Source organism: Panthera onca, chromosome A2 (assembly GCF_046562875.1).
Source record: "Panthera onca isolate mPanOnc1 chromosome A2, mPanOnc1 haplotype 2, whole genome shotgun sequence".
Lineage (NCBI taxonomy): Eukaryota > Metazoa > Chordata > Mammalia > Carnivora > Felidae > Panthera > Panthera onca.
In genome coordinates this window covers 9,579,158-9,603,162 of record NC_138340.1, presented here as the reverse complement: position 1 = coordinate 9,603,162, position 24,005 = coordinate 9,579,158, and the positions used below count along the sequence as shown (strand labels likewise).

General features: G+C 53.7%; 1 protein-coding gene across 7 annotated transcripts in view; it reads left to right on the top strand.

Moving 5' to 3' along the window:
* Positions 1–24,005, top strand: part of CACNA1A (calcium voltage-gated channel subunit alpha1 A) — a 279,954-nt gene that overhangs the window by 67,603 nt on the left and 188,346 nt on the right. For 6 of the 7 annotated variants that reach the window (XM_081791793.1, XM_081791791.1, XM_081791792.1 and 3 more), the window contains exon 3: positions 3,716–4,009. In XM_081791793.1, coding sequence (XP_081647919.1) covers positions 3,716–4,009 — 294 coding nt within the window. Of the gene's footprint in view, positions 1–3,715; positions 4,010–4,799; positions 4,940–24,005 lie in introns of those variants that run through there. The other variant, XM_081791796.1, reaches the window with a different exon arrangement.

The following is a 24,005-nucleotide window of genomic DNA, read 5'->3' as shown; positions in this document are numbered from 1 at the left end:
TCTTCTCAGGCAAGTCCACAAAAACAAGTAATATAAAAGTTCACTTTTCATGATGCAGTCTTCTTACACGACTGGCTGTTTGCATCCATGTACGTGGGGTTACTTCTCGTTTTACGTTGGCTCCCATTTGCCTTTGAGATATGAAACGACATCAGATACAAAAATCATTAATATTTGTCAAGAATATATATATATATATATATCCTTGCATCTCTGGTTGCTTGTTTTAATCATTTCGCCCATACCTTGACAAGCTAGAAAATCTTATTTATGTATTTATTTATTTATAGAGAGAGTGTGGGAGTGGGGGGGGGGAGGGGGGAGGGATAGAGAGAGAGAAAGGGAAAATCTTAAAAAAAATTTTTTTAATGTTTATTTATTTTCAAGAGAGAGAGAGCACAAGTGAGATGGGTAGGGGGAGGGTGGTGCAGAGAGAGAGAGAGAGAGGGAGGGAGACCCAGAATCCGAAGCAGGTTCCAGGCTCTGAGCTGTCAGCACAGAGCCCCATACAGGGCTTGAACTCGTGAACTGTGAGATCATGACCTGAGCCGAAGTCAGATGCTCAACCAACTAAGCCACCCAGGCGCCCCATGAGAGAGGGAAAATCTTAAGCAGACTCCACGCTCAGCATGATGCCCCCCCACGGGGCTCAACCCCACGACTCTGGGATCATGACCTGAGACGAAATCAAGAGTCAGACACTCAACCAACTGCGCCACCCAGGCACCCCGAGTTAGAAAACTTGAAGGTGCTATATAAGCAACCTGTAAAAGCTGACTCATAGGCACAGAATGGGGAATTTATATAAAGATGTATCTTTTCTAGAATGTTCCAAAGAACTCAATTACTGATGGGGGCGGGGCACCAACTCAGATTCACCTAGCTAAGGCTTGGAAAATAATTTGCCGCCTTCGTCCTCTTCCCCAACCCCTATCCTCATCCCTGCCTTCCAAATCTGTACACTGCTTTCTGAAAATTCAGTGGTTTCTGGGTACATCCACTTTGAAAGACAGTTTGGTGACATCTTATAGACCTGAGGACAGGCATACCCTGGGACCCAGAAATTCCATTCCTAGGGCTATTCCTACAGAAATGCATGCCTATAGGCACAAAGAGTATTTGAGGCAGGAATGTTGAAAGCCCCAACTGGAGACAATCCAAATGTCCATCAAGGGGATAATGGATAAACAAATTTTGGCGTACTCTTTCAGTAGAATACTATGCAGCAGTGAGAGTGAACCAGTCAGCTACACGTAACAACAGATGAATCTTTTTTTTTTTTACATTTATTTATTTTTGAGAGACAGAGTGAGACAGAGCACAAGTGGGGGAGGGGCAGAGAGAGAAGGAGATACAGAATCTGAGGCTTGCTCCAGGCTCCAAGCAAGCAGTCAGCACAGAGCCTGACGCGGGGCTCGAACCCACGAACTGTGAGATCATGACCTGAGCCGAAGTCAGTCATTTAACCAACTGAGCCACCCAGGCGCCCCAACAGATGAATCTTAAAGACATGATACTGGACCAAAGAAGCCAGACATCACGGGATACATACTGTGTGTCTAAAAAGATGCAAAGTGGAGCTGTATTGTTTAGGAATGCACAATAAGGTAGTAAAAGTATAAAGAAAAGCAAGATTATTAATACTATAAAGTCACCATAGTGATTATTGCTCTGTGTGTGTGTGTGTGTGTGTGTGTGTGTTTCTGGGAAAGGGTCAATGTTCCATTTATAGCCCTGGACCTGGGTGTTAGTTTCAAGAGTATTAGTTTCAGGGCAACATCTTCACCTGTACATTAATGCTTTAGACATTTTTTCTGTGTGCTGATTCAATTTCGCAGTATACAAAGGGGAATGGGAAGTAAATTGCAGTGGTTCTGGAAAGAAGCGAACACCACGCCCCAAATACCACCGGGAAACCCTGTCCAGCCAACTAGGACCTGGTTTAATGATCTGCCGCTGGCAGTTAAGATTTGCCACCTCTGGAATCTTTTCAAAGATGAGCCGGACCTTTTATGCCAGCTTGCAGGGCCTCTGTGATTTGAAACTTTGACAGAAGTACCCCCAGACCGTTCTCCTCAAAATTGTGTCCTCTGCTAAACAGACCAAATTTGTTTAGGGACTGATTGCACCCCTAGACTCCAATCCCCTTCTCTTTTTATCATGAAGTTTCTTCCTCCCAAGCTCCTCTTTGTAAGATGCCGAGAGCGTCCGGTTGTCTGCAACAGAAATGGAACCCGTTGGAAAACAAGGTTTCCTCCCAGGGGAGGAGGAATCTGTCGTCCCAACTTCCCCCCCAGCCTCCCGACCATCCGGCTCTCCCCTCTTCTCCCCCACAAACTCCGCTGAGCCGGGTGCCCTCGCGCCTCCGCGATTGGTCGCGGGCCATCATGTGTCGGCATTCTGGGTGGGTCTTTCTCCCGTTCAACTCATCAATCGCTCCTCTTTGGAGCTTCGCTGGCTAGTGGTTTAGACCTTTGAGCCCATTCTCCCCCTTCCTTCCTCTTCCCCCACCCCTCCCCACCAGTCTTATTTTAGCAAAACCTAGAAGAGAAGGAGGAGGAGGAGGCATTGGGGGGTGTGTGGGGGGGGACGCCAGGCACTGCAGCATCCGGGAGCAGCTATTGAGTGGCTAAGCGAACGGCGCATACCTCTCTTTCCCTCTCTCTCTTTTTCCCCTGTTGGGAATTTTCAGGATTTCATTGCTGCAATTTAACCCCGAGATGAGGCACGGTTAAGCGAAAGGCTGCGTGCGCGCGCGCGCGCGCGCGCGCGCACACACACACACACACACACACACACACACACTCCTTCGTGAGCAGAAGAGGCAGCCGCTCGTGATTCAGGAAGAAAAAAAAAATCACCTGCACCCTGCGGCTTCAAGACTCCTTAAGAGCCCCTCCGGAACGTTTCCCTCCCCCTCCCCTTCTTTCCTTTCCCGTTAATATTCATTTTCCTTTAATTTCATTATCATTATCATTATTATTATCATTATTTTTGGCTACAGATCTTTGAGCATTTTTAAGGTCTAGGAACTCAAGCAAAACAGAAAGGGGGATTTTTTTTTAAATTTTGGGGGCTGCCCTCCCCCCACCCCCCCGCAAAGACCTCGTTTTTATTTTTATTTTTTCAATAAAAATTTTTTTTTTTCTAATGGGCCGAGCGCACTCCTTTTGCAAGATGCCAGCCTGACCCGGACCTCGGAGGAATTTGAAGCTTCCACTGCGTCCCGGGGGGGGCGTCCTTTGCAAACCGTTCGCGTCTTAAAGGGGGTGTGCGTTGTTTTTTTTTTTTTTTTTTTTTTTAACTGTCTTTTTTTTTTTTTTTTTTTTTTTTCCGGAGTGGGTGGACTGGGGATTGCCTGGATTCCTTCCTCGGTTATTTTTTGCCTCGCTTCCCTCTCCCCTCCCCCCTCCCCGGCCCCCGCGCCCCGCCCCCGCACCCTCCTCCCGCCCCTCCTTCTCCGGGGTCAGCCAGGAAGATGTCCCGAGCCGCTATCCCCGGCTGGGGCCGGGCAGCCGCCTTGTGAGCCCCCGACCCGAGGCGCCGAGCCGCCGCCGCCCGATGGGCTGGGCCGTGGAGCGTCTCCGCAGTCGCAGCTCCAGCCGCCGTCTTCACAGCCCCGGCAGCATCGGCATCGGCATCGGCGGCGGCGGCGGCGGCGGCGTCTTCCGCATCGTTCGCCGCAGCGTAACCCGGAGCCCTTTGCTCTTTGCAGAATGGCCCGCTTCGGAGACGAGATGCCGGCCCGCTACGGGGGAGGAGGCTCCGGGGCAGCCGCCGGGGTGGTCGTGGGCGCCGGAGGCGGGCGAGGAGCCGGGGGCAGCCGGCAGGGCGGGCAGCCCGGGGCGCAAAGGATGTACAAGCAGTCAATGGCGCAGAGAGCGCGGACCATGGCCCTCTACAACCCCATCCCCGTCCGACAGAACTGCCTCACGGTCAACCGGTCTCTATTCCTCTTCAGCGAGGACAACGTGGTGAGAAAATACGCCAAAAAGATCACCGAATGGCCATATCCTTTGCCCGAACCCGGCAGCGAACCCCGGCAGCTGCGCCTCCCCCCTCCTCCCTCCGCTTCCCCTCTTCCAGGCTGGGAGAGAGACCCGGGGGTTGATGGGAGGTGGGGGGGTCTTCCAGGGGCTGGGAGAGGGGGCACCGGGGAGGAGTGTGGAGAATCTCTCCACCCCGAGCTGGGTTGAGCTACCGTGGAGGCTTGGGGTGGGGGGAGCCGGGGGAGCCGGGGCAGCCGGGGGAGCGGATTCCTCCTAAGGACCGATTCCAGAATGAGGGCTGGGCCCTGGGGTCGTCACAGGGGCCTGGGTGGGGGGCTGCAGGGCCAGGTCCGGATGGGTCAGAGTCTTCCCAAATGAGCATGGACCCGGCCGGGGCCTGGGCTCTCTCTCTGGCCAGGGCAGGAGAACCGTGGGGGGCTCCGGCCGGGTTTCCTTAGGTGCCCCTCGCTGGGATCCGCCGGAGCCTGGAGGAGCCCCAACCCAGCTCCCTGGCTTCTCCACCCCTGCCTTCCCTGAGGAGGAGGGGGCCGCTCTCTGAGGGCAGGGCGTTAGGGGTGCCCAGGGCCAAGAGCTAGTGGACGAACATGTGGCCTTCACACTGAGGGGCCAGCGCTGGTCCTAGGTAATATCCCCGGCCGGGCCACCGGCCCGGATCCGGGGAAGGCAGTGATGGGTTGGGGGACACTTCTGCTGCCTGTGTCTGCCAACCACTGCTCAGGGTCCCCATCATCATTTGCCCCATCTAGGGCCCCGAACGGAAAGACCCAGATGGACCGTTTCAATAAGAAAGATAGGGCAAAGCGGAAATGGAGCGGCAGGTCCTTCCTAGGGTAGAGTGTCAGGCCGTGGGTTGGATTCCGCTTCTCCTACCCTAGGGAGCCGGGAGGGGACACCGGGAGAATCAGCCTCCATGTGGACACCTCCAGCAGGTAAACGCCTTTTTTTTGTTGTTGTGAAATCGAAGGTCCAGAGGAAGTAGGTGAAGACCACATTTTTCTCTATGGAGATGCTGTCAAAATGCAGATCCCCCTTGTGTTTCTTTAAATCTGTGCCTGCTTGAAATAAACCTTGAGGAGGGCTTAACATCTGTTAAGATGTAGGCAGGCAAGGATGGGTAATTAGTTGGGCTTTCTAGCAGTTATTTAAGCGTGACCCAGATTCCAAGTGGGGGGACGCACCCTGCCCCCCAGGCTGACTGGCCACTGTGCCATATGCCCGAATGTGCTGTTCGTCGGGTTGGTTCCAACTGGCTGCCTTCCGGGTACAAATGAACGGGGCTGGACGAGCCCCCATGCCATCGTCTTTGGTTTCCACTGCTCTGTGCTCAACGGGGCTGGGCCTCAGGTGGTCCCAGGGTTGCTTGTTTGGGGAGCTCTGTGGCCGTGGAGTCATTTTTAGGCAGACTCAAAATCGAACCAGCTTTCGGCTTGCGGGGGCTGCAGTTGTAAGAGGGCTCTGAGGTTTTGGAGTGTGTGAACAGTCTGCTTTTGAGGGTGGTGGAAATTAGGTTTGGCTGGGGTCTTTCCGGGGGGCCACACCCCTAAGCGTGAGGTCATCTTGATTGGTGCACGAAGCAGGAGCCCGGTGGCTGCCTCCCAAGTTCCAACCTCATGAAGACCCACTGAGATAGTCAGGGGTCTTGTGATCACTCTGCCGGCCTCCCCCTCCCCCCCCACCAGGGAGTGATGGGGGCTTGGGGGTGGCAAGGTTCAACGTGTGCACGCTCAGATAACTGCAGGGGGGTGTCCAGGAGGGGTTCACTGGGCTGACAGGTTTCCATGTTGAAAATGGCTTTGGATTGCCTTCTGGAGCCTGGATTTGGGGTCTTCTAAGAGGAAAGGAAGGAGGTGGGAGTCCTAACGTCGTGTCCTTAGCTCACCCCGTCCAGCCTGAATCCTGCAGATCAGGGGGCTGCTGGGGAGGGAAGGGATTGCTCGCGACCCCTCAGAGGGAAGATCTGTGGGGCGAGACGCAGGTGAATTGGGAGCGTTCTATTAGTTCTTTAGGTTTTCTGTGGCTTTCTTGCTCTTGGTAGCTTTGTGATGAGTTTGTGCATTTTGCCGTCTGCAGACAGTTTTTATTCTCTCTTTGGCCCGAGGTAGCAAACACATTATACAGCCCCGCTCTGGAAGGAAGAGCTCCCCATCCCCCAATCTGTCACCAAGCAGGGTAATCCAGGTCTGAGCTTTCTGGGTGGGGGGTGGGTGAGGGGACAGAGAGCTGGGGAGGGGGGGGTGGTGGCGCTGGATAAGAGAATCGGGGCTGGAAATGCTGACGAGTGAAGGCGCCAGGGCAGAACGTTTGCTTCTATATCCAAACGCTTCTGCCGTTTAAAAAGCTGTATTCAAGTACTTACTCCGAACTTCCAGAAGAAAGTCTAATGTACGCATACAGAAGTACACAGGTCAAGTCCAGCTTCATACGTGGTCACAAAGTGAACGCGGCCGCACCACCAGTGCCCAGGGCAAGAAAAAGGATGTGACCGGCTCCCCAGAGACCACCCCCCCCCCCGGCCCCTCCCCACCCCCCCCCTGCTCCCACCACAGGGCAAACCACTACCCTGACTTCTAGCCCCACAGATTCATTTTCCTCCATTTGAACTTCCTGCCTGTGGAGTCACAGGCTGTGTTTTTCTTGCTCCATAGCACGTCCGCGAGATTCACCCCCCGAGGTGGTTCTTTCTCCTCGCCGCGTGGCGTTTTGCCGCGTGACTCCACCGCTGTGGGCTCGGCCCCTCTGCTTTTGGGGGGCCGTTTGGGTAGTTCCCAGATTGTGCCGTCAGGGACATCCTTGTGCACGTCTTCGGGTGAACTCTTTCTGGTTTTGTTTTTGTTTTAACCCTCTCTCGGGTCTCTCTACCTAGGAGTGGAGCTGTCCCTGCCGTGCTTTGATGCACGCGTGGCAGGACGTGTTTCTGCAAGTGGCCCTCCCTGGGGGCTGCAGCTGAATCCGGAGAGCACCTTCTTGACCGTCTCGGGGAGGAGGAGTGAGCGAATGTTTTGCGCACTTGGCTGCATGCTCGTGGGGCCCAAGAGTGTTACTTCCAAATGCAAATTCCAGCATGGCACGCCGGCGGAGGGCACAGCCTTGCATTCTCCGTGCTCTTGGGCGCGTTGCCACCGCAAAGCCTTCTGCCCTTCTGCACCCCCCTCTCGGGGCGGCTCGAGCTGGAAGCCGGCAACGAGAATCGGGTGTCTCTCGTTCGTTTTAGTGCTCTCTTTTTAAGCAAGAAAACCCAAGTGGGAGCTTTTGATGTTCAGTTTGACACGGCCACCTTTGCCTCTTGGAGGATGCTGGCCAGCAGGCCGCGTTGACCACGCGCATTGGGTTCCGTGTTTTCGTTGATCGGGCGTCTGATTTCAGTACGGCCGGGAGGGGCTCTGGGGCTGGCTTCTAAAGAGCTCAAATCTTGTCAGTTCACTAAGGTGCATCTGTCAACCTTGCTGGAGCCCCCGCTTAATGCCACTCGGTCCTTCTGATGCGCCACCAAAAGCCAGTGTGACTGTCAGCTTCCCCCAGTCCTGCCGATGTCAGCAGATCTCCCACTGAGCGCGGTGTAGGAATTCAGGCCGTTGCAAGAGCCACGGAGCCAGGTCTCTGTGCTGTCACACTCGGTCCCCTGCACCGCACACGGGGTTCCAGCTTCTCACCCATGTTTCCCGCAGTCTCACCAAGAAGCCGAGTCCCATCACCTCAGGGAACCTACAGACGTTGGCCGATGGGTGTTCCCCAGTTTTTTCCAAGAGGAATGTTCTCTATGGGAAACAGAGGGAGCCCCGGGGGAAGTTGGAGCGTGTTATGAGGCTCCGCTTGTCCTGAGAAGTAGAACGTGCTAGAAGATACCATTGTAGAAGGCAGGGCAGGGTGATCCCATGGATCCTTCTTCTAGATCAGCGTGGCTGGTGTTTCCAGAGGAGCAAAATTCGGGGAAGTAGGAATCAGTGTGGCTTTTGCGTTGGGATTGTTTTTCCCCCTACAAAGGTGCAGTTTCTCCTCCGCAAGCCCCAGGCCCCAGAAGCTCTGAAAACCAAAAGGTCGGATCATATAGGGGTAAAAAACCTACCTTGAATTGGCCTGAGTTTTTAGGTTTCACGTACAGCTTGAATTTATCCCCCTCGGGGTGCGTTTTGGTGCAGAAATGTTACCGACACTGGCTCATGGGGTGCTGTTCCCGCTCTGTGGTGCTTTCCAAATGTTCACATGTGTGTGACGATCGTCTTGTTAAAATGGTGATTCTGGTCCAGCGGGTTTGGGGTGGGGCCCGGTGTTTTGCTTTCCTGGGCTGTTGGTCCTCAGGTTACACTGGGAGTTACTTTTTTCTTCTTTTTCTCCGAGATCGGGTTTATTGAGGTATAAACTACGGATAGGAAAATTCACCCTGTCTGCATACAGGACCGTGAGTTTTGGCAAATGCGTGCGGTCACGTAGCCACCGCCAGAATCAGGATGTGGAAGTTTCGGGGCGCCTGGCTGGCTGAGTCGGTGGAGCTCTTGATCTCGGGGTGGCGAGTTTGAGCCCCACGTTGGGTGGAGAGATTACTTAAAAATAAAATCTTAAAAAAAAAAGAGAGAGAAACATGGGGGACCGTTTCAGCATCCCAGGAGATACCCAAATGCCCTTCTGGGTCGGCACTGCCCGAGACCCTTGCAAGCGCCCGTCTATTTTTCATCTTTATATTTGTGCCTTTTCCAGGAGGTCTATAAATAGACTCATACCGAATGTAGCCTTCGGAGCCTGGCTTTTGTGCAGCCGTTGAGATCCATTCATGTCGTTGTGCGTATGAGTAGTTGATTTCTTTTTAGTGCTGAGTAGTATTCCATGGCTGGACCAGAGTCTGTTCATCCGTTTCCCAGTTGGAAGACATTTGGGTTGCGTCCAGCTGGGGCGATTATGACTAGAGCCGCTGTAAACGTTGGCAGTCGGGTTTTAGTGGCAACACTGGGAATGTACGTTGCGTTTCTCTTGGGTAAATAAATAGCCCGGAGTCAGATTGCTGGGGTGTGAGGTGGAAAGTATACATTTAACTTGATAAGAGACCGCCAGGCTGCTTTTCGAAGCGGCTGTGCCATTTTCTGTTCCCGTCCTCGTTATCCCTTCAAAAGCACCGAATCCTAACCTCCAGAGCACATCTGGCCTCTAGGGTTTAGATAAAGGATTGTGGGTGTGTAGATGGTGCCGGAAAACGGTGACCAGTCAGGGAAATGGGAAAGAGTCGGGGCGGGGGTCTCTGGTGTGGGGAAACGGGGTCTCCTGCAGGGTGCGTCCGTTCGGCCATTCGCAGTAAAAAGTCGGGTCTGAGGACCTGAGACTCATTCGTGCCCGTCACCCCGTTCCCCACGGCAGTCCCACCCCGCCTGGCACAAAGGAAGTCCCCCGTAAGTGTTTGTCCAGGGAGTGCAAAAGCGCCTCTCATCAGCCGTATGCGGGCACACAGATCCGCTTTGCCCTCGACGCCACCCTTGTAGGTTTCCGGGGGGTTTGAGGTGCGGGGGGGTTGGGAAGACGGGGAGAGCGCGTGCGCACGAGGGTATCAGGCCAAAGAAGGTCTCTGAAGTTAGGGTGCTTGAGAATTTGGGCAGCGGTGGACCTTTGAGGGTGCAGGCTTCCTTCAGGGGCTCGGGGGGATGTCTGCTGGCTGCTTGGGGTTTTTCTAGCACGTCCTCCCCACCGGCCCCCAGTTGCAAGCACACGTACTCGCTCGACGCGGGAAGGCGCCACCGGGCAGGTGGGTTCGATCCGGAGATGGCTGAAGCCCCAGAGCCCCACAGTGAACACGTTCTGGAGCATGCCAACTCAGCTCCTGAGGAAGGATGTGTGCGGTGCCACGAAAGAGGACAGGGGAGCGGGGAACCGTTCTGTGCCCTGGGACAGCCAGGCCCGGGTTCCAGCGGCTCACCAGCCAGGCTCTTTGGGGGCCTCGGGGCCTCAGTTTCCTCACGTACGTGCTGAGGATCTTGCCTCTGGTAGCATCTCCCTTGGAGAACCCTTGGGGGAGGTTAAGCGGGTTCATAAATGCTCTGCGCGGTTTCTGGCGCAAAGAAGCTCCAGGCTACATAAGCCGTAATGGTGGACGGTGCTCCCCGCCCCCCTCCGGTGTTCTTTTCTGGAGACTTTGGCTAGAAACAAGGCTCTGGCTGGATTGGAGTGGGCACAAAGGGCCCCTCTGTGACTGGCCAATTTGGATTTATTAATCTGAGTGTGGCACTCTTTAAAGCACCCCTCAGATGTTCTGCGTTCTCGGTTCTCTCTGGAGGCTTTAAGGGGGAGAAGAAGCCGTGCCCACTTGACCCATTTTTCTATTCCCTTCGGTCTCAGATAAAATTAATTTTCTCCCTCTCCCTTGATCCCTCCCTTTGTGGGTGACAAGGTGAGGGAGTTCTAAAGTGTATAATTAGCTTCCTTGTTCTACCTTCCAGCCCATCTCCTTCTTCTGAGCCGGCCAAGAGTTTAGCCCAGGACGGAGGCCACACGCCTTAGGACAGCTTCTGTGGCCAACCCGGGCCACCAGTTTGGGGTTAGAATGTGTCCCCGCCCCCCCCCCCAAATCCTGTCTTATGTTTCCCCTCTCCCTCACTTCCTAGGAGAATAGAGAAGGCAAGGAACGTTCCAGGAGAGGGAACCAGGGGGTGGGCTCTACAGCCTGGGTTTCAGAAACCACTGGGCATTAGTCCTTGTCTGGAAAGGACGACCAGATGTCCCAGTTTGCCTAGGACTGTCCTGCTTTTAGCATCTCGGGAAAGCCGGTAGTTCTGGGCAAACCAGGACACTGGTCACCCTACTGGTGAGTTCTTAACACCCAAGAAGGGAGAGAGGAGGGGATTGTGAGACAGTGCCAGGAAAGGAGGAAAGGGGAAGATAGGTGGCTTTTTCCCCCTCTGAAGAGCTGAGACTTTTTATCGGAATGAATTGTGCTTTTGGAAGCTGCCTGTTTAAGGCAGCTAATGCGAGAGAGATCCCGGCTCTGAAGTGAAATTCCCGAGTTAAGTCCGGATCAAGTTTGTTGTCTCTCTTGGGTCAGAGAAGGCTTTTATCTGCTGTTCAGACCGGGAGCGTCCTTGGAGCTTCCTTGAAGGTGCTCAGTGCTCAGGTCGGACCTGGGATTGGGAATTAGCACTCCCTCCCCCGAATGAGCCGTGAGGGAAACTCCTCTTCCTCGCCCACCTGCCAGTAAATAATATTCACGCTGTTCTGTTCTCATTTTAGGTCTGTGTGTAAAAAGTGTATATAATTTTAAACCAATTTTTAAAGTATTTTTATACAAGTAGCTTTTGCAGGAGGGCTAAGTCTGATTTCAAGAATACATTGACAGATCCGTCTTAGAGGAGAGACAGACCCTAGAACTTGCTGGCGGGAGGGAAGGGAGGGTTACGTGGCTTCTGACCTTCTAGAACCTGCCGTGTTATTTTATCTCATCGAACCTTTATTTTCTTTATTAAGAATAACGGGTGTGGGAGGCTATGCCGACTTTCGCTTGCTCCCGTGAAATGTTTGTGACACATCATGGAGTCCACAGGAATGTTCTTGTCTGAGCGACAGCACCGGAGAGTGGAGGCTGAGAAGAGGCAGGGCCAGGGAGGTGACTTAGGGTGGGGGCAAAGCACACAGGGCTTGAGGATAGGTGACCCCCGTGCAAATCTCAGCTGCAGCCCACAGTTCTGGAGCTTAGTCTCCCCATCTGTAAAATGGGCAGAGCAGTCCTACGTCCAGGGAATCCTGGGAGGATTGAAAGATACCGTGCACAGAAAGCGTGTGGCATGCAGTGAAAAAGAAAGACTTCAGACCCCACGACCACAAGGGCTGGGACCGTGTGACCACTGCTCTGCCCCGAGCCCGGCACCTTCGGGGGCTGAATGCACATCCGTGGGGTGTTTTCTTGTGTTTCCCGCTAATAGCCTGTTGCTTTCCTCCTATTCGAGGCTCACAACACACTCTCAATATTGTCTCTCCTTGCACTTTCCCCCTTATTTATTGTAATAACGTATGGAAACGCTGCTTGACCAGGTACCAAAGTCAAGAACTAAAATGATCGGGGCGCCCGGATGGCTCAGCCAGGAAAGCGTCTGACTCTTGATTTCGGCTCAGGTCATGATCTCACGGTTCGTGAGCTCGAGCCCCGGGTCAGGCTCTGTGCTGGTGGCGAGGCACCTGCTTGGGATCTTCTCTCTCTTTCTCTCTGCTCCTCCCCTGCTCATGTTCACGCATGTGCTCTCTCTCTCTCTCTCTCAAAATAAATAAACTTAAAAAAGTTTGGTCCCCGACCCTCCAGGGTCAGCATCGCCGGCTCTAGGGCAGAGGTTCTCACCCGTGAGCACATCTGGAGGGCAGTTTAAACACGGGTGGCTAGATCTCACCCCCAGAGTTTCTGATTCAGGAGGTTTGGGCTGGAGCCTGAGAACTTAACATTTCTCCCGAGTTCCCAGGCGGTGCTGATGTTGCCGGTGTGGGAGCACGCCTTGAGAAACCCTGAGCTGAATATGATCGGTGACTGACTCCTACCTGCGGTCCCGGACCTTCCTTTTCCCCCTGCCCCTCCCCCACTCCACTTACCCAAAGGCAACTACGGTCTCTCGGAGGCATAGGTCTTCCTTCCTACCCTCCCTCTTCTCTCTCTCTCTTTTCCTAACAAGTTTTATCACATATTTACACGCGCCTTAATGTAAATTTAATTTTCCTGGCTTCTGAACTTCTTAGCCTTCTGGAACTTGTGCTTTGCTGTTTTCACTCCGCTGTATGTTTTTAAGATTCATCGGCTATGAAGTGTAGCGGTAGGTTGTATTTCTTCTATTTTTTTTTTTTTAAGTGTATGTATTTTTTTTTAAGTGTATTTATTTTGAGAGACAGTGCCAACGGGGGAGGGGCCGACAGAGAGGAGGAATCCCACGAGCGGGAGGGGGAGCCCCCCGGAGGGGGCTCGAACTCCCAAAACTGAGGTCAGGACCTGAGCCCAAATCAGGAGCTGGACGCTTAACCGACTGAGCCCCGCCAGGCGCCCCTATTTTTTCTCCGTTTAGTATTGCATTCTGTGATGATACAACGATGTATCCATTTTCCTGGGTGATGGGCATTCGGGCGGTTTCTAGTTAGAATCTGCTGAGACGCACCAGCCCTGATGGAGCACCAGACCTCGGACGGGCACTGGCCACCCTATTCCTCAGTCTCCTCCTCATTCTAAGGGCTGGGTCAGCCAGACAGCCCCCCGTTCTTGCTCGGAGAATTTGGGTCTTGAACCAGTTGGAATCGTCAAAAACGTTCATGGACTTGAATTATCTTTGGGAGAGCTGCAATGCAAAATTTTTAACAGTCCGGCCCGTTCCTCCTCACAGCGCAGTCTTTTCAGTTACAGATCGTGGATGGACGTGTGGGGTTTACCGGGGAGGAATGCAGTCGGTATCGGACGAGCGGGTGGCTGGTTGGATCTGTGGATGGTTGGACAGACGGATGGGTGGACGGCATAAAAGGCAAGAGGGTCGGAGGGGGAAGAGGAGGGCAGGAAGGAAGGGAAGGAGGGGGAGAGGAAGAAAGAGGACAATGGGTGATGTTGAATGGCGGGGCAATTGGATGGACGGGTGGATGGAGAAGTCGATTGGTGGATGATGGGTAGATATATGGGTGGATGACGAGATGGGCAGATGATTACCCTGGATCGGAGGGTAAGAAGGTGGATGGGTGGCTGCACGGATGGATGTTGAAGAGAAGGGTGTGTATGGCAGGGTGGTTGTCCACGGTGGGTGTCTCTGATATTCGGTGCTCTTACTGGGTTGTTCCTGACCTCCGCTTGCCACCTTCCTTGTACCTTTCTCGGCATAAGTGAGTCTTACCTGCTTTTTATGCAGATCAGTGGGACTGTTTGCTTAAGTCTTCCCTCTCTAATTAGAAGGCTCCTTGAGGGCAGGGGACAGCGATTTTCCCTGCGTCACCCCCCCCCCGCCCCCAACCGTTCTCGTGCCACATGGTGCATAAATGTTCGTTCATTGAGTAACGGCGAGGAAAATGAGCAGTGTTGTTGACAGAGATCATTCAAATTCTGGAAACGCCTGGTTTTGTTTATTTCAGCATTGGGGCTGAAAGCGGAATTCCTTGAACTTTGCCCCGTCCGTGAACGGCAGTGGGCTGGTGGAAATGTCTCTCTCCTGAGCAGATTAGGTACATGCCCTGCCCCCTGGTCTTAGCACTGAGCAGAGATAACAGATTACAGATGCACCAGGGCCCTATCAGGCCCCACACGATCTAGTGCCCGGTTTATGGTTTATCTTTAGCCTCCTATCTTCCATTCTCCACCCCTTCCGCTCTCCGCTGGCCATTTTTGCCCACACCCAGCTCATCTGCATCCGAAGGCGCGCGTGTGATGTGATGGCTGTTCCCTCCACCCGTCTCCCTGCGCCCGACTCCTTTTTATTTTAGGTCTCCGTGCAAGACTGGCATCCTCCAGGAGGCCTGTCCTCTTGGTTTACTGAACACCTGAAATACCGCGTAGACTCTAAAATATACGCATACTCTCCTATCCAGAGGGAGTCTCTGGAGACGTTTTAACGTATTTCTTTCCGCACCTTTTAATGGGATAGAAGCTTGTGCGAACACATTTCCATGCCACTAGACATCCTTGGAAAGCATCAGAGCTACCATGTACCGTTGCACAGGCTGTACACTGCACAAGAGGATCCTACCTTCTAGGCATCATGGAGCTGTACGTTTAGTGTTTCGATTTCCCAGCTGATGAAAGCTCAGTATCTTGTTCTAGAAAAATGAAGCTATTATGACAACTTTTTGACAGATGGACCTAACAACTTGAAAAAAAAAGGGTGTCTTATTTAAACCCACACAGTGCTGCCGTATGGATTGGCAGCAACCCTGGAGAAGACTGGTGTTGATCGCTGACAATATCCCGCTGTATGGACGTGTCACGCTTCGTGTCAACGCCTCCAGTTGTTTGTTTGCTGTGCTCATAAACGACAGTGCAGTGAACATCTTTGCGCCCCTTTGTCCAAGGTTCTGGCTGTTTTCAGAGTCAGAGTCTGATGTAGATAAGGTGCCCGAGGCTGGAAACTGTTACCTGCACTTTTCTTTGATCTGGAGGAGAGATTTGGAGACTGGGCGGCTCCAAAAGTTCACGAAGTTGACGAGGAAGGCGTGGGGAGGGAACCACCGCTGGGTTTGGGCTGCCTGTAAAACAGCGCTTGTGCCCTGCAGGCGATTTCTCCCACCCCAGGGACTTTTGGCGATGTCTGAAGACCTTTCCGGTTGCCGTGACCGTGGAGGGCAAGGGGGCTACTGGTGTGTGGTGTGTGGAAGCCGCTGAGTGTCCTAAAATGCTCAGGACACCCCCACCTGCCCCTCCCCCCCCCGCCCCCAAGTTAAGAATTATCCGGCCCAAGGTGTCAGTAGGGCTGACACGGAGAGATCCTGATGTAAAAGATGTCACAGATTTCCTGGAGGGGAGTGGGTGGATTTAGGGTTTTTGGGTGACTTAAATTGAATTTACAGTTTCTCTTCCTAGCTGGGTGTCTAAGCCAGCTTTCTGTGAACTTTAGATCCCACACAATCAGCAACAGGCTTGCTACCGACAGATTCGTTGATGTAAATATAGACGAGTGTATAGAAGGAAATCTCAACCGGAGTTGGAAAATGTTGGAATGAAAGCTGCCGCGGCCTTTCTTTCTCCTTCCTTCTCCTTCTGCTGCCCAGTTTTCAGATCGTGCCTCACTTCTCTGGGCTCCTGGTGCGGTGGGTGCTGCCGGTGTAGACTGTGGTTCTCTGTTCCCTTGGTCCCTTAGTCCTCTGTTCCCTTAGTCCCCCCTCTCCCCCCCTCCCCGCGGGGGGCTGGCCTTGCCCACGAACAGGAGACAGACCCTGGGGCAGATTAGCTTAGAGATGGGAGCGGGGAGAGGAGTGCATTCATTCATGGTGAGATCATTCATTTATAAATGTTTATTGAGCACCTAGTACGTGCCAGGCGGATGGGGGCAGATGAAGGCAGGAAGGTGACCGGATAGATCGTGCAGGGCTTTGTGGACCACAGTGGGGACTGCACTCCAGAGGAAATGGCATCGTCTTTCCCGTGTGGCACGCCTATACTGTTTGGTTTTCTGTAACAAAAATGGGGTCCTTTAGTGTATGTGTCTTGAGACCCACCCCGTGATGATATCTTTGCACACCTCTGTGACCGCTTCCTTAGGACAGAGTCCTGGAAGTGTCATAGCAGGGTCATGTGTCAGGCTTTGGGGCCAGATTGCAAGGAGCAGTGTGTCTGTGTCCTTTCAAACTCTGAGGTCCCCTTTCCTTGGTTACGTGGCCCGACTGGGTGGCCCTTGATTTTGCGTCTTTTCCAGACAGGTGAAAAGCGGAACCCCCTTGTGGTGCAGAGGACCCTCGGGAACTGAGGAAGTGGACCATTTCCCAGGTCTGGGTGGGCTGTTTGCATTTCCTTCTTGATGTCCCGCGTCACATTCTTTGCTCCGTGTCCCCCAGAGATGTTCTGCACCGTCGTCTTTTGTGCGGACTGTGCCGGGTTCTGTGGACCCTGAGGGGTTCCGTGGCTCTGTGTTGGGGCCGAGGCGGTCCAGCGTAGTGGTTAAGAGGAAGGCTGCAGAACCAGCCTCCGTGGGTTTGAATCTTGGCAGCTTCTTCCTCCCAGTCGCCTCGTCCCGGGTGAGTTGCTTAACCTCCTGGGCCTCAGTTTCCTCATCCGTGAAATGCATATAACTTGAGCGTCCACCCCATGGGGTTGTCGTGAGGCTCAGGCGGCAGCTGGAACGGTGCCTGGCCCACGGTGGGTGCTGAATAAGTTTGGCTTCTCTGCTGTTCTGGGCCTGGCGGTGGCTTCCTCCCTCCTCAGTGCTACAGCGTGTTTTTCCGTGTACGTCCGTCAGTGCTGAAATATTTCGGGGCGCGGCAGCCACCGTGCGATTCAGAGCAAGCTCTCTGAGCCTTAGTGCCAGTCACGGCTCGTCTGGTTGAAAAGCAGCTAGCCCAATTTCCACATGCGTGATGGGTGGGCCCTTTCCTCCCTCCCGTGCGTGTTCGTGTCCAGGATTTCACTTGGAGCCCCACTCAAGAAGTGTGATATTCCGGGAGGACGTGGGAGCCGTCTGCCTTTGGCACGATGGTGAGTAGCTTCTCTTTCTGGGGAAGCTTATGACTCTCAGACTTAATCCGATACCAGCCCCAAGAGCTCCGTGGGTTTATCTTTGCCCCCATTTTACAGATGAGCACACTGAGGCTCAGAGAGCTAACTTCGCGTGCCAAGGTCACGCATCTGGCGAGCGGGGAAACCTCACAGGGGAATCAGCTCAGCAGGGACATAGGCCCGGGGTGGGGGTGGGGGGGGGCCAGAGCTCCGGTCGCGTCCGGGAAAGCATTCACACTCCAGAGAAGCTGCAATGCCCGTGGGCAAGAGATGGCACGAGGGAGGGGTTGAGGGACAGAGTTTGAGGTCCGCCGGGACTGGGTTTCTCTCTGTCAGCGGTGTGGCCTTTGGGACGCTGCCTAACTTCGCAGCTCCTCGGTTTCTTCATCTGTGCACTGCCTGTGCTTAGAGCACCGCTGAACTCCCAGGGATGGCGTACGGATGAAGCCGCCAGTGAACGCAGAATGTCATGCTGGGCACAGGGGACAGACATAAGTGCCTTCGAGCAAAAATAAAGCAGGGACGGGAGATACGGCAGGACGGTGAGGGCCGAGGGGGTGTCGGTGCCGAGCTGAGCCAGGAGGGGACCCCAGGGGAGGTGTGGGCACGATTCGGGGGAGCAGGGAAGGTGTGGAACAGGAGAGAGAGCGAGGGAGACACAGAGTTCAAGTGCAGGCTCCAGGCTCCGAGCTGTCCGCACAGAGCCCGACGCGGGGCTCGAACTCACGAGCTGTGAGATCGTGACCTGAGCCGCAGTCGGACGCTCAACTGACTGGGCCCCCCGGGCGCCCCACGGTGCCTCTCATTCTTCAAGACGCAGACAAGGAGGCCACGCTCCGGGTTGTTTTTGTCTCTAGGTTATTTATTAAGGTTCTAGGGCACCGTTTTTGTTTGTTTGTTTTTTTTTTTAACCTGTTTGATGTCTCCTTCCTTTCTTTCCTTGGACATTGTATAGCTGCCCAGTATGGTAACCAGTAGCCACGTGGGGCTCTTTCAACTTAAAAATTAAATAAAATGAAAGAGTCAGGCCCTCAGCTGCAGCATCCACACTTGGCGACCGTCCTGGATAGTGTAAGATCTAGAACGTTCCATCACCGTGGGACATTCTGTAGGACAGGCTGTTTAGACCCTGCGGCTGCAGCCTTTCCCGGGAGCTTTGTTAGAAATACAGAATCTCAGGGGCTCCCGGGGGGGACGGGGGGCTCAGTTGGTTAAGCGGCTGACCCTCGATCTCGGCTTAGGTGATGATCTCACCGTTTGTGAGATCGAGCCCTTGAGTCGGGCTCTGCGCTGACATTTCAGAGCCTGCTTGGGATTCTCTTTCTCCCACTCTCGCGTGCTCTCTCTCTCAAAGGAAATGAATAAATAAAAAGAAATAGAGAACCCCATCCTCCTCCCCTCTTCCCACCCCGTATCTGTTCAATCTCAATCTGCGTCTCAGCAAGAGCCCCAGGTTAGCTCCACTTGGAATCACCTGGAAGTTTTTGAAACGCGGATGCCCCCAGCCCCACCCCCACAGATGCTGGTGAGATTGGTCCAGGGCTGCCTCTGGACATGGGGGTTTTTTAAAAATTCCCAGGTGATTCTCAAGTTCAGCCAGGATTGGCAAAGTGTCCCATCAGCTGGTTGAGGACTCTCAGAAGGCAGGGAGGCTGGAGCTGGAGCTGTGTGATCTAGGTGGGGCAAGTCACTTACCCTCTCTGAGCCTCTGGGCCACAAGGTCCCCCTCCGTAAAAACCCGGGACCTCCTGGCAGGCGCCTCCCTCCCAAGGCTGTGAGGGGCAAACGATGTGACAGTTCCAAGTGCTGAGCGGGGGGGCGGCTGGGACACGGAGGGTAAGCACTCCCAGGGTTCGTTTCTGAAAATTGAGGTCAGCAGCCTGAGAGCTAACAGTCGGAGCGGAGGAAGCTAAGCTCTTTTTGTAATGGTTGTTGAAAGTTGAGTTAAGATTCACATAGCCTGAAACTGACCACTAACCATTCTGCCGTGCACAGGTCAGTGCTGGTTAGCACGTCCGCAGAGTTGTGTGGCCGTCACCTCTGTCTCGTGCCAAGACGTTTTCACCTCCCAAAAGGAAACCCCGTCCTCATCACGTCACTCCCCTGCCTTCCCCCGACCCCTGGCCATGGCTAGTCTGGTTCTGTCTCTTGGATTTAGCGATTCCGCTTTCGGAGTTTTTGCGGCCCCCTCCCCCGGACACCCAAGGGGGGTGCTGGGAGCACGTCCACGTCTTCCTGGCCCTGGTGTCGTTGCCACCCCCACCCGTGGCCCTCCCCTCCCCCCCCGCCCCGGGCCTGCCGGCAGCCCAGGTTAATGCCAGCAGCAGGGCCCGTGTTCTGCTCTCCTGGGGCCGCCACCAATGAGAGGTTTCATCCCAGTTGGGTTTCTCCTAGTTAAATATTTCATAAAGGAGACCTACAACTTGTGACGCCGGGGAGCGTTTGATAGTGAAGTTAATGAGGGGGAGAGAGTCACAGGTGGCCCACGGGTCCCTGCCTGAGTGCCGCCGTCCCCGTGTCCCCCAGCTGTGGCCTCCCTCTGTCTTTCGCACTGTGTCGGGCACAGAGCAGCCACTTGACAAATGTCTGTTCAAAGGGCGTGTGCGCGTGTGCATAGGGGAGGTGGAGGAGGAAAAGGAGGAGGGAGACGAGAGGCAGAGACTGGAAGAAGCAGGAGAAAGAATTGGAGGGATGGGGATAGTGCGGGGGGGGGGGGGGGGGGGAGGGGGGAGAAAGGGACCCAGGGGTGGGTGGTGGGGGGAGGGAGACAGGGACAATACAGAAGAGGGAGAATATTGTGTCTTGTATCTCCCCCCGCCCCCCCCCCCCCCCCCCCCCCCCCCCCCCCCCCCCCCGGCCCAGGGACCCTTGACAATGTTCTCCCTCTGTCTTCCCATTTTTCATTTCCTTCGTCTTGCTTTCAGACTCGTCTTCATCCATTTTCATTTCCTGTGTCCCGGTTACGTTTTCACTTTCTCTCTGGGTGTTTGTCCCTTTTCCCTTTCTCTTCGTAAACCATCCCTTGGTTCCTGCATCTTATTGTTTCTTGTCAGTCTCTGGCTGAGAGAGAGAGAGAGAGAGAGAGAGAGAGAGAGAGAGAGAGTGTGTGTGTGTGTGTGTGTGTGTGTGTGCACGCACGCATGTGCCTGTGTGTCTGAGACACAGGCACAGAACCCAGGGAAGAATGTAGGAACGTAGATGGACATTTTAAAGACCAGCCTTGGGGTGGGTGGCTCAGTCTGACTTCAGCTCAGGACACGATCTCGAAGTTCGGGAGTTCGAGCCCTGCGTCAGGCTCGGCACGGACACCTCGGAGCCTGCTTGGGATTCTCTCTCTCTGCCCCTCCCCCCTCTCTAAATAAATAAATAAATAAATTAATTAATTAATTAATAAATACCAACCACGAAGTGCCCCTCCGGAGCCAGAACCCCCGTCCCCTCGGAGCCCCCCCCCGTTCTGCGTCACAAAGCGCCGGGGAGGATCCTATGGGAGTCGTTAGCTGGCTTTCCTTTGTGGTTTTACCGCCCAGGTGTGCAGCCCTAAGCAGCGTCCTTACGTGGTCTGTGGTTTTGAACTTTGCATAAATAAACTCACGCGATACGAACTGTCCTGCGTTTTGCTGCGCTGGCCGGCAGTTCCGTTTGTACGTTTCATCCTTGTCGCGCTCGCTGGCGGACACGTGGGTTTGTATCCCTTCTGGGCGCCATGATGAGCCACGTGGCTCGTTGTGCGTGGGTTTTGCTGCGTGCACGCGGGCCCAGCGGGATCGCGGGGTATTAAAATCAGCGCCTCTTCCTTTTTGCTAAACGGACTGAACCGCGATGTTCCATGCTCGTCCTTGTTTACACTTGCACTGGCAGTGACCGAGTGCCCAAGCTGCTCACCAACACTGGGCATCGGCACCCTTGAACTGCAGCCCTTCTAAGAAACGCGTGATTTCTTGCTGTGATTTGCCTGTGCCCCCCGATCACAAAACGGGTGAACATACATTTATTGGTTATTCAAGTTCCTTCCTTTGGGAGGCGCCCTTCACGTCGCGTCCACTTTTTTATTGGGTTGATTTTTTTTTTTTTTTTTCCCATACCGATCTCTAGATGACCCCTGTCTATTCTGGAAATAGGTCGTCCATCATTATATACTGTGCGGTCTCTTCTCTTGACTTGCCTTTTGATCCTTTTTTTTTTTTTATGATGTCTTTTGATCAACCGTGGTTCTTCTTTTTTTTTTTTTTAAGTTTATTTGAGAGAGAGAGAGAGGGAGAGAGCATGAGCAGGGGAGGGGCAGAGAGAGAGAGGGAGAGAGAGAGAGAAACCCGAGCAGGTTCTACACTGTCAGCGTGGAGCCCAATGCAGGGCTCGAACTCACAGACTGAGAGATCATGACCTGAGCCGAAAACCAAGAGTCGGACGCTTGACTGATGGAGCCTCCCAGGCACCGACACAGCAATTCTTAATCTTGATCTTCTAATCTGAATTTAGAAGTCTTCTCCTTTACAGTTTGTGGGTTGTGTATGTTCTGTGAGAAAACCGTTTCTACTGTGAGGTCATGGGAGATACTGTATCTTTACTTCTAAAAGTTTTACAGTTTTTCTCGCCGTATGTCTTTGATCAACTTGGAATTGATTTTGGACTACAGCATGTGGTAGAGACCCAATTTCCAGAAGGGCTGTGCCAGCACCATTCATTATAAAGTCCAATGACTTGCCTCATGATCCAGAAGACAACCTCTCTGACTGTTTAACTCCGACTTCCTTAGGTCTGATCTGCTAGTCAAGCCACAAATACTTTTTTTTTGAGCACTTATTATGTACCAGGCACTGGGTTACAGCGACAGACACAACAGGTGCGCTCAGTGCTTCCGTGCATGCGGTTGTGGGGGCAGGAGTGGTGAGAAATCTGTTGTGACCAGAGGAAACAGCATGCGAAAGGTCCTGTGGCAGATGTTTAGGAATGTGGTATTTATCCTAAAGGCGCCATCCAGCCACGGAAACAGCGATGCAATGAGATGAACAGCCCCACTGGTTGCTGCGTGGAGAATGGATTGGACCCTGGGCGAGAACGAAAGCCAGGAGATCAGTGAGGAAGTGACTTTGGTCCTTCAAGGAAGACCTTGGACTGGGATGGTGATTGTGGAGATAGAAACCATTGATCAGACAGCAAGATGTTTTGAGCAAGATGTGATTTTTTTTCCCCCCTCCCTCTCCCCTCTCTCTATCTCTGTTCCTTTTCTGGTTGAGTTTTCTGGGTGAGGAAAGCAGTTTGTGTTCCTGCCAAGGGTATGTGCTCTGGAGGACGTGTTTGCCACAGATGGTCTTTGGAATTCTAGCCAAGAGAGTAGCTGGACAGCCCCTGGCCCCCAGGGTTTTCTGGAAGCAACTCAACAATGGTCGTTTATTACTGACAATAACAGCAACGAGTTGATAGCCTTTCCTTCCAAACACCTTTAGTTATGGCTTCATGGGTCACCCCCCACCCACCCTCGGAGATGCGTGGGGGAGACACGCAAGGATTTTTGTCTGTTTTACGATAGGATGAGGTTCCCCTAATTGGCACTCTTGAGATCACACGCAAGATGTTGGTTTGGGGATTGGAATCCAGTCCTTGACCTTCGGCCCCGTGCGGTTTCTGCAAGGTCACGCACCAGCTCCCCAAACAGAGGCTTGCAGACCATTTCCTACTGGGCGCGCCTGAGTAATTTACCAGACCTCAGTTTCTTTGACTGTCAAGTCAGAGTTAAAATAAAATACGTGCCTCCGAAACTTGAGACGTGACACAGACTGAGGACTCACCACATTTCCCTACGTGAATCCATTAGTGCCCTTGGGTTGCCCGGGGCAGAAAACTCGAAGGGGCTTAAGCAAGCAGACGGGAGTTTAATATACTAGCGCATAGACGGAAGAGTGCAGGGAATGACCGGCTCGTCTGGATCCGGGGATCAGATGACATCATTAGGCCCTGGTTTCCGGGCTGTGCTTTTCGAAGCTGGCTCCATTCTCCCTGCGGCCAGGACGCGGCGGCAGTTCCAGTATTTTGGGCCTCCCCAAACATCCGAAGTAATTCTCTTTCCCAGCCCTTACCCCAGCCTTCTCAGTAAATGACTTGCTGCTTTTGATTGGCTCTGCCGGGGGTCACGTGCTCAGGCCTGACCCCAGTCTTCGTGGGGAACTAGGAAGCGGGGAAAGGGGCGCTCTGATTGGCGTAGGCCTGGGTCACGTGGTCTGCCTCTGGTGTTGGAGGTGGAGCCAGCCTCGCGGAGCAGGTGGCAGTGACCCCTTTAAAGGTGCGTCCCTGCGTGCCGCCTGCTGGAGCACAAGTAGGGAACCTCCCTTCCGCCTTCCGCCAGCCTTCTGTTGACTAGATCACCCCGTGGTGTATCAGTGAGGATGTCGGTAGGAATCGGGAGACGTCCTTCAAGAATTGAATTAGGAGGTGTGGGCAGTTGACCAACACAAGAGAAGAAAGGAGGAATTGAGAGAGAGAGAGAGAAAGCCACCTGATTCAAGCCGCCACCTGAGAAAATCAACAGAATAAATGCCCCAGCATCATGCCCTCTCTCCAGCTCCTGCCACGGCTCCCCATTGTCCAAACCCAGGTGGAAGCCAGAGGCAGGGAGTCGAATGAGGCCGTCTACACAGGTCAGGCTCCCCAGGCGTAGCAGGGTAGAGGAGGGATCGTTGACCCTGGGTAGCAGAAGACAGCCAGCACCTGTGGCCCACTGAACTGCAGGGGAGGCTGGGACGTTTAGGCCGTGTGTGCATCCAGGGAGACAAGGCTTAGCGGACCCATCACATTGTCTTTTTTTCACAAGGAGCAACCAGTCCCCTGGCGTCGAAAGTCTATTTTGCTGCTATTATTATTGTTGTTGACGGTGG